At 35.8% G+C, this 10,118-nt stretch overlaps 1 protein-coding gene across 1 annotated transcript; it reads right to left on the reverse strand.

The window, feature by feature from the left end:
* Positions 1-693: 693 nt before the first annotated feature.
* Positions 694-9,826, reverse strand: LOC135481955 (coiled-coil domain-containing protein 83-like). Its single transcript, XM_064761747.1, has 12 exons — positions 9,697-9,826; positions 8,768-8,895; positions 8,457-8,541; positions 7,699-7,867; positions 6,756-6,923; positions 6,168-6,259; positions 5,936-6,004; positions 5,008-5,129; positions 4,289-4,413; positions 3,366-3,470; positions 2,666-2,751; positions 694-2,119 (listed from the first exon to the last, which is right to left on the reverse strand). The coding sequence occupies exons 2-12, from the start codon at positions 8,851-8,853 to the stop codon at positions 1,955-1,957; spliced, it is 1,272 nt and encodes a 423-aa protein (XP_064617817.1). The 5' UTR covers positions 8,854-8,895; positions 9,697-9,826; the 3' UTR covers positions 694-1,954.
* Between the last annotated feature and the right edge of the window lie 292 nt (positions 9,827-10,118).

Below are 10,118 nucleotides of genomic sequence, written 5' to 3' on the forward strand. Positions count from 1 at the left end.
AATCACACAAAATGGATCATTTTTACATTTAGATTGAAATACATAGAAACAATTCTTTGAGATAAATTTGTTTTGATTTACACCTATATGGCATTAGAAGTATTGACTGTTATGTCATTAGAGTCTTGCATGACCCCTACAGATTTCAGAAGTTTTGCTTGCCAAAAATCAGACACCCCCATGCAAATCAAGACAAAACTGTGCAAAATATGTCATATATAAATGTCTTGGACTGCTTTGTTAACTGTACCAAGCTGCACCTGAAACCCTCTCCGAATTAGAATGTCTCCAGTCCAGAACCCAGTTTCACAGAGATTCGTACATGTACGATAATAGCACATATAACACAATGGTACTGTAATAGTGATGCACACAACATCATGCGACAAATGTATGATAAAAAAAAAAAAAATGTTGCATGCCGCTTTCTGGGCCCAGATATGAGCCTAGTGTAAGGATGCATATTCCCTTATAAGGAAGCCAACTCGCCATCTTTATCATATCAGAATCCCATGCTGGCACACTCGAGCCATTTTACAGGCCTATGGACCTCAGGCCTGTGGTTCACAAGCATGCATGAACGCGATACAGTCAAGATGACGAGCACACGCTACTGGCTTCTGTATCCCAACTGCTTTTAGTTACACTGCAATAAAATGAAAAAATTTTGTATGATATATATATGATGTCTCAACATTTTATTCACCAACTCAGGAGTTTGGTTTGGAATCCATGGGCCATCAGCACAGTGACAAACACATAGAGCAAAATATTTAGATCACAGAAATGCATAAGAATGCTTGTATGTAAATAACTCTACATCTTCAAACTTCATAGTTAGCAAAAGCTGCAGACAGGAACCGCTGTGTTCTTTCAATTTCATGGAAATTTTGTCAGCATTAAATTAAACTGGTTGTTTGGTGCGGATACTTCTGACTTAAATCCTATTGTATGAAGATAAAACTGTATTAGGATATAAGACTGAATTAAGACTACTATATTTTTGGCTCAACCTCTGTAAATTTCATACTCTGGCACTCTGAAATGGTTTATCACATCATATATGAATCTAACCTACCCTGGTTCCTCAACAATTTCGTATACGAAAGAACAACTTTAAGTTCAATTTATGGACATTGATAATTAGATTTTGGAGATGTTGGTTGGACTGCCTAATTTCAGGGCTTCATATAAAGTATAATATTATTAGTCTGAACAGAATAATGCCTCCAGAATATGCTTGAATAAACAGCTTGCAAACATGTGAAAAGGTTGAAGAATTACAGTTGTATACAAAATCTGTACAGTAACAGTAATTCCAGAAAACAAGTGATCAGAACAGGTCAGAGATCAATGTTTTTTTAACCATGAACATCTCATGCATAACACTGGCCACCACCGCATAAGTGAAAACTTTTTGAATATCGTATTACATAACAACGAAATAAATAAATACATTAATGGTGCAAAAGTTCAATCTTGTGCAGGCGCATGCTTTTTATTTTTATTTTTCCCTTTTTTTTCAAGGGGTGAGAGGTATGTATTCACATTTGTGATCAGCATAAACTAATATATGGTTTATATACAATGCCAATGAGGTTGTTCGTAGCATTTGATCAAAAGTTACTTCGAGTTTTTATGAGGGGAACAATGTCTTGAGTTTCACTTCTGTACACCTATATACTACTGTTTAAAGCTGCAGCGACACAGTCATCAGTCCACTTAACACCAAACACTACTACACCAATGACCTGGTCTGGAATACAGAAGATGAGATATAGTATGACTGCATCTAAACAATATCTGCAGCTAAATCCAACCAAACTGAAACAGTGTGACTACGAAGGTCAACAAATTTGGCTGAAAACCAACATCCGGATGGATGGGAGGAAGAGTTTTGCATTTTCTCGTCAAATTTGGTATGGAACAGTTGTGTGCACTTGCACGTCATCTGTCAGAGAAGCTCTTTTAACATAGGTTTTGTGACAGGCCAGACATCTGGCTGGCAGTCCTTAGCCTGAATTTCTGCCTCACTCAAAGGGGTTGGCTCATGCAGCTTCATGGCTTTCCCTTCTATGTTCAACAACTTTAACTCCAATGGTCCCAGTTTGAGATAGTCCTGCAAATAAAATGAACATAAAATGAAATCACTAAGGCGACGCCAAATTTTGTTTTGTGTTTTACTGGGGAAGTCAACACAAAAAAAAAAATGGAACAAATATCCACGTTTTTACTTCGTCCGATCTTGATAGTTTTTTTTTCCTGTTTTTGAAGGCTTTCTGATCATGCAAATGTGTCTTCAACAGGACATGACAATACGGGAGTTTTGAGTTGTGATGTTATGGCATCTTGATGACATCCACCTGTGGGATGTCTGCTGCTTTACCGACAGATTGATGGGGCTGGTATATACAATAATGAAAGTTATCCACAAAACATGTGTCAGTTTAAGATGTGAAACAAACAGGTCAGGCCGGAATAAAGAATGGAACTGGAAGGACTGGTAAAATGTAGTAAGTTTAACACACCTCATGAAATAAATGATAAATAAAAGAACCCACCACACCAAAATAAAGAGAAATGCATCAAATATGTGTCCACACTGCACACAGCAAACTAATACATGCTTATGAGCGAGAAAACAACAAAAGAAAAGTGAACTCACGTTTATGTCTTCCACAAAGAAATCGTCGCTAAGAACATCCATGTCTACAGAGTCTGTCTCATCCTCATCATCGGTCTCTTCTTCTTCTAGTCAAGGGAGATAAGCGGCCAGAAAAGATCAGGAAAAGTCACAGAAAAGTTTCTCCCCTTGTTTACACAAGAAGGCAGGAAATACGTGAGAGAGAAAAAATAATTTAATTTTTCCAGAAATTGCAGATCACCCATACAAATACAACATACAGAATCATATCCATTGCCTAACTTTCCAAAAATCAAATGTCAAACTATGGTTGAGGGGAAATTTGAAGTTGAACACAATGTTGTGGCGTCAGAGCCTGGACCCAATACTAGGAAGTGGCCATGCAGCTGGTGCGCAAAACTAGTACGCAATATACTTCCTGTACACGACGACAATCACAAGTAATAATCATTACCACTCACAAGTATTTGTAAAATGCCTACAAAGTGAATATACAACACAATATTCTACATAGTCCAGTTCATACCCGCTGGCTTCCTCTTCGGCTGTATGTGGGAAGGTCTGCCAGCAACCTGCAGATGAACGTAGGTTTACTTCAAACTTCGCTCAGTTTACTCCCAACATAATATTGGCTGCCGTTGTACAAGTGAATATTCTTGAGTTTTGGCATAAAACACCAATCAAATAAATAAATAAAATACAATGTAAACACAAATCCTACCATCTTGTTCTTCCTGTTCCTTTATCAGCAGAGGTAAGATCTTATCCTCTATTGCTTTTAATGTGGCACTCTTTGGTCGCACAGCTACAGCATTGTCCTTAGATTCTGCAAGAAAAAAGGCACAATAATTACTAATATTAAACATAAATTAACCACTCAATTTAAGTTTAATCCATCAATGAAAAATCAATCTTAATTTCTGTCTACAATATAGTGTGTATCTGAAAATATCCTTAGGTGTGTTTAAAAAACTTTATTTAATACAAACATAGAATTTAATGTCTCTTAACATTTGGGATTTATGTACCACTTTTATATTGTTGGGCATTGTCATAAGGATTTCTTTTGACCTTCAGTATGAGTTAGGTAAATTTGCTACTATTTAATTGTTTACATGGATAGTTAGAAAAAACTGAGGTAAATTGAAAAAAAAGCTGTCCTTCACCAGTTATGTGTGGCCAGATATCATTTGTTGTTCCTGCTCTGGTTTTACTCTCTCTGCTTTATATCTTTAATCATTGCGTGCACCATGCAGTTTGTATTCGCGGCTATATAACACTTCTATCTCACTTTAGAAATCAAATAAATGAATGCATTAACTTCTGTACAAGAAAACATTTTTGCAGTTGTAACTGATGAGGATGACTTTTTTACTCCATCTTTTCCTTTTAAAATTGAAACCAATTTAACTTGTTTTATGGACAGGCTAATTTTTTTTTCAATGTTGGAGGGTATAAAAATATAATTAAACTTGCAGTTGTAGAAAATAAAGATTATTATAGTCATTTTTCTTGTTGAACGCATATTTAACTGATCTGAAAGCCATTTTCTTTCAATTTTTAGTGTAGGTTCACTCCTAGAACACAATATATAATTTGTGTGGCCTAGTTTGTGTAGGTGAATAAACAAGATTTTTCACACACCTGCCCTCTTCTGTAGCTCAGGAGAGGTCAGTCTGCCCTCCAATGAGAGTCCTGTCAGGTCCATCTCAAGGATGCCCGTCTCTTCTAGATTCTCTCCTTCTTCAAACTGAGTCAGAAACAAGTTCCTGAAGAGAAAACATGGAGATATATGCATGGTTTCGCGCAGAGTCATTATCACCCTGAAGAATGTAATATATCTGAAATGAAATGCCTTCTCTCCTTTCTACAAGATAATATATTTCAATAGCAGTTTTGACCTTGAGGTCTTTGAGTTTCTGCTTTGCTGGCGAGGTCTTTGAATTTGCGCTTTGCTGGCAATAGCTAATCATTGTACCACATTATAATGATGTATTACTGACGTCTTTACATTTTCATAATGAAAATGCACATAATGCTGAATTTCATGCATTCCCAAATTATTATGGAGGAGAAAGAATTTCCCTTTGATGAAGCAGGCTTCATTAAACAAAAGTTTCTTTTCATTTCAATCATGTACTTCAAAATACATCTACAAATGTGACTGAACAGTATAAAGAATTTATGAACATGCATTCATGTAGAAGAAGTAAGAGTTTGTGTAATGATGCTTTTGAATTCAATGTAACAGAGGGAATGTTGGACAATCTTAGCATTTCAAATGTAACATCTGATGGAATTTCAAAATTGCAAGTATGTAAAAATTCACAATGATATCAAAGAACATCTTATATTTTGTTTACCTTGATATTTTCAGATCTTCTACCCGACAGTCAAACAGCTCACTCATAATCTTCAGGTTTTCCTGTTCTAGACTAGAAACAGACTGATACAGCTCATCACATTCCCTTTTGTGGATTTCCACCTGTAAAATCATCACAACAAAACAGAACAGTTTACAGTCATACACCAGTACCCTTTAGTTTCGTTTATTCTACAACATAAAATTACACACTTCATTTTAAATTCTGTTTATGACATATTTTACTCAAGCAATGACTGTAATGCTGACAAATAGATTCAGCAGTGGGTGAGACATTAACATACATATATTCATTCAAAGCACATAAAGGAAGGGGCAGTAACTCCAGTACTGACTGTCATATCCATGTTTCCGTCCTTAACATGTTCCAGCACTACAAACTGAACATTATGAGAAGCCTGCAGCTGATCACAGATTACAGCAGTAACACATAAGGTACAAGACACATAAAGTCTAACATGACAAGACACCCACACAAAAAAACCTTGCCCAAACCACCATTCTCGCATCATTACAATACCTCACCTCAGTTTATTTACAGCAAGTTTAAAATAAACAGAGAATAATAGTAAAACATGTAAGTAATATTTCCTCAACCTTTTCGCATATGAAAGAGCAACCTTCAGCACCCATTTATGCACATGCACCTTTCTGGGGGATTGTGGAGACAAAACTACACTGATTGGGTTGGCCAATTACAGGGCTTCACAAAAAGTGCAACGTTATTATTCTACACAGAATAATGTTCTCTGAATATGCTTAAACAAACATTTTGCAAACATGTGAAAAGACTTACAATACCAGATGTGATATTACCATAAGGCATTTATAAAATAATAACCACTTAAACTGATCCTCGTAAAATTGTCCTCGAAAATTCTTTCAACCAAATATAGGATAAAACTGACCTCTCTTTTTAACCAATCATTGTCCAGCACCTCTTGCCGGCTTTGTTTGTCCAACTTTGCCATAGCTTTCTGCAAACAACAATTGCACAAATTTAATATCAATGTAAATGATTTAACAACATTTTACTTGAAATAAATAGTTGAGTTTTCTCAATAATAACTCTTAGCTACTACAATTACCAAGCAACTTTGCTTTACAAAAAACTAGTCCATAATCTGTCCAGATTCTCACCTCAGCTGCCAAATATTTTTGCTGGTCCAAGGCATTATCTGTTTTTTTCTTTATGTCTGATTTTGTGGTGTCCAGTGATAACTCTAAGTGTGCTGGAAAAATGAGTAACACATATTTCATTACAAACAGGGAAGATAACTCTTTAACAATCAGGACTAAAGGGACAAAACCCTCTGAAGAATTAAATTCATTTGATCTGGCCACACTCCTCTTTTTACAGCACAGAAAGTTATGAACTTCTGTAATCTTCTCCAGATGGTCTAATAGATGAAACAGTTTTGTGATAGGCCTCGGCTCACTATATTTATCCACTTTCCAGCACAGACATTTCACGCACTTGATCAGCGACAAAAAACATGAAACTATGGTACAGAGTGTTTTCTGGTAATTAAATTTTACAATAGTCTATCAGCTTATGATGACCTTAATAAGGTACAATGACTACATTGTACCTTATTACAGGATATTTGACGCTTCACCAAATTTTCGACAAAAGCAATTTTTTTGTGTACGAATTTTTCATATCTGTCAACCTGTACATCGCTCACACCTGACACAATCTGTACCTATTTCATCACAACAACTTACATGCCATGAGTTCAAAGCTGGACTGTAGGTCGGCCAGCTCCTGTTGTAACAGTGTGATGTGCTTCTGTTGGTCATTCTGACCTCTGTCCCTGTAGTCTGACCAATATTCTACCTGCTTCTCCACAGCATCTATCTCCTTCTCCTTCAGCTGGATTTCAGCCTCTATCTCTACAAATACAAACCGTTCTATTTGCTAGGGACACATCAATTTAAATTTTTGCATTACAGGCAGAATTGATCTTTTTTCAATGTCGGCTGAAAAACAGCAAAATTATCTAAAACATTAAAATAAGAAAAATAAAAAGGTGGATTTTCAATTTTTATTTTTGTACGTTTTCGTGTTGGCACACCCATAAAACTCAAAATAAAATTGGTTGCCTAAATCTGAGTCAGCAAATGCGGCAACATAATTTGAAATAAAGACACGATTAGTTTCCTATGACCCCACTTGTGTCAAAACAGACACAGAATTTGATAGTTATTGATTTTGAAGAAAAAAAATGAATGAACAAAATTTATTTGCATTGAATATGACATGATCATGAGAATTGACCAGTTAACTTTGAAACAAAGCCAAACCCTTCCCAACTCTCTAAATAAACTGCTTGTATATTTCAAGTTCTAGCTACTTTGCTTTACTACCACGGTTGTGTTTTGTCATGTTCTCCAGTCAGCCTGCAAGCTGACTAGTGTAATCTCCCTTTAAACCAGAAGCTCACATAAAGATTAACTTCAGATACTACCAGACAACTTCTGTGTCCAAAAAAGTAGCATAATGAAATGTGATGATTGAAAAAAAAAACATTATAGCATAACAGACATATACCAAAATATGTGTTAACAGGAAGATGAAATAATTACATATATCTTAACGCCAAAGAGATCAAAGTACAACTAGTAAACAGATACAGACTCAGAAGAAATAGATCCTACGCTGGCTTACCTGCCACTTCTTTCTCCAACTCCCCTCGCCTCTGCCACAAGCCTTTCATTGTTACAATCACATCACTCTTGTTCGTCATCTCTTCCCCTTCAACCAGCTTGTCAAAGTCTTTGGCAGTTCTCAGTAGGTTCTCAACAAGAAGTTCCTGTTCTGATTTAAGCCTGTCATTCTGAAAAAGAAAGCAAAAATAAGAATACTGTTCAAAGTTTTTAATAATCAGGTATGTATAAGTACATACGTTTTACTGCATGCATGCAGTATGTAGTCACTGCATCACATACTGTGATGCCACATGTGTCTAGTAAAGGCCTATGAAGTAATGCTTGATCTAAACGGTGCATCAAAAGTAAGTTGCCCCCAAAACAATGTTTGACATTTACCAAGATATTTGCCTAATCATTGTGAATTTTTGCACACAGCATCTCAGCAATGGAGTCACCACTCTTTTATCTAGTGCTCATTCACTGAGACACCTTCCGGAAAGCAATTAAGCTGCCCCGCCTGAGCAATTATACTGATATGGACCAACCAGTCATTGCACTATCCCCTTCATGCTGAACACCAATCGAGGAAGTTACAACTTCCTGTTTTAAGGTCTTAGGTGTGACTCGACCCAGGACTGACCCTGGATCTACCGTTCCTGAAGCAGACACTCTACCAACTGTGCTATCAGGGCCAGTCGTGATGAATAAATGTATAACTGATATGAAATAAGGCATAATGTAGAAAAGAAAATTAACCTAAGCTTAATGTCTTACCCGCTCAATAGCTCTCTTGTTTTTCTCTTCCCATCCTCTCACTTCATAGTTCAGGTCCTCAAGCTTTTTCTCTAAAATGTTTACTCTGTTGAAATATACATATTACATGTACATGTACATGTATATACTACATATTTCTTACAGGTATAAGAACATTCCAAAAATTTAAAAAGGTATGATCCTTGTGGTTGCTTCAAATACAAACACACAATAATTGATAAATTTATTTTTAAAAAATTTGAAAACTCGATTAAATGCCCCACACAAGACAAAAACATTTTCACCATGACTTACTTCAATTAAAATCTTACTTGTATGCTAAAATTGCTTCTTGGAATGTCAGCTCTGGTTCTTTCTTCTTCCCACCTTTTCCTCCCTTTTTTCCTTTTTTACCCATTTCTAGTTTTGGTCTAAAGATCCTGAGTTACTATTCTTAAATCTGGGAAGTGAAAGAAAAATTAACATACATCACGTCATTATCACACATTGCATTTGTCAAAAAAGTACCTGCACGGCAAAAGTAATCTAAGTCTGAGCATACGCTGGTAGCTAAAGTGTTAGTTGTAGAATTATTACACTTTTTTGGAATGATTTAAATGCTCTGTGAAAAGATTATACATGTTTTAACTAGGATATTGTTACATTATAATGTAATTCTTTAACCTTTTTGTGTGTTTGCAAGGTGTTTATTCAAGCATATTCAAGTATATTCACAGAAGGCATTATTCTGTGTTGAATGATAAAATCAAACTTTTCATAAAGCCCAAAAAAAAACTGGGCCTCATGGGAAAACAATGGATATATCACTGAATGTGGGCTAATATAATACAGGAAAAATAAATTGCGGTAGATGAAATAAAGTTTCTGGGTTATTGCACTGTTGCTTGGCGTCAGCAGTGAATATATATTCAACAATTTTTTTTCTTTTTGGGAGAATATGTTGAAATACTTATATAGTAGTACAACTATGAAAATAAGCTTTAACTTTAACTGCTAGGGCTTCAGCTTGTATATCAGTTGTCAATAGATTTAACTTTGTGCAAGTGAAATGCAGTCTTGACTGGATAGCAGTCATAACATCTTGTTCAGTTGTTGTTCACTGAGTAAAATGAGTAAAAGCAGTCTAAAACAGTCATATAGTAGTGTAGCAGTACACATAGTGTCATGGACTGAGTCCATTACTTCATAACTAATTGTATGCAACAACAATGTCGAGTAATCGGCATTATGGTCCGCTTACCAGTAGTCCATAGATTCGCCACGTTACAGCAGATAGCCAAATGTCTCCTTATTATCGCACGTATAGTTATTAATTTTACATTATGATCGGAACACCACCTGTCATATGCGCTCCTCCATTTTTGTTTCTGTTAGCAACACGGGTGTTTTAAAATATAGGACCTAACTGGAGAACCAAAGAATAAACGAGAACGGACTTTGAGATTTGTTTGTGTCGGCTAATTACTGAAGGTCTAATATGTGAATTATGACATTCACGCGGGTTTCTGAACCTTGAAGAAATAGTCCTACCTTGTTGTGACAACCAAAAATAAAATTATCTGCCAGTATGAATTGTGATCAATTAAACCCAATGAATTTCCGGATTAGGACCACGGCAAAACTTTAATGCATTGGTCCTTGGCCTCGGGCCAAAAAATTGAT

The sequence above is a fragment of the Liolophura sinensis genome, chromosome 1, assembly GCF_032854445.1.
Source record: "Liolophura sinensis isolate JHLJ2023 chromosome 1, CUHK_Ljap_v2, whole genome shotgun sequence".
Taxonomy (NCBI): Eukaryota; Metazoa; Mollusca; class Polyplacophora; order Chitonida; family Chitonidae; genus Liolophura; species Liolophura sinensis.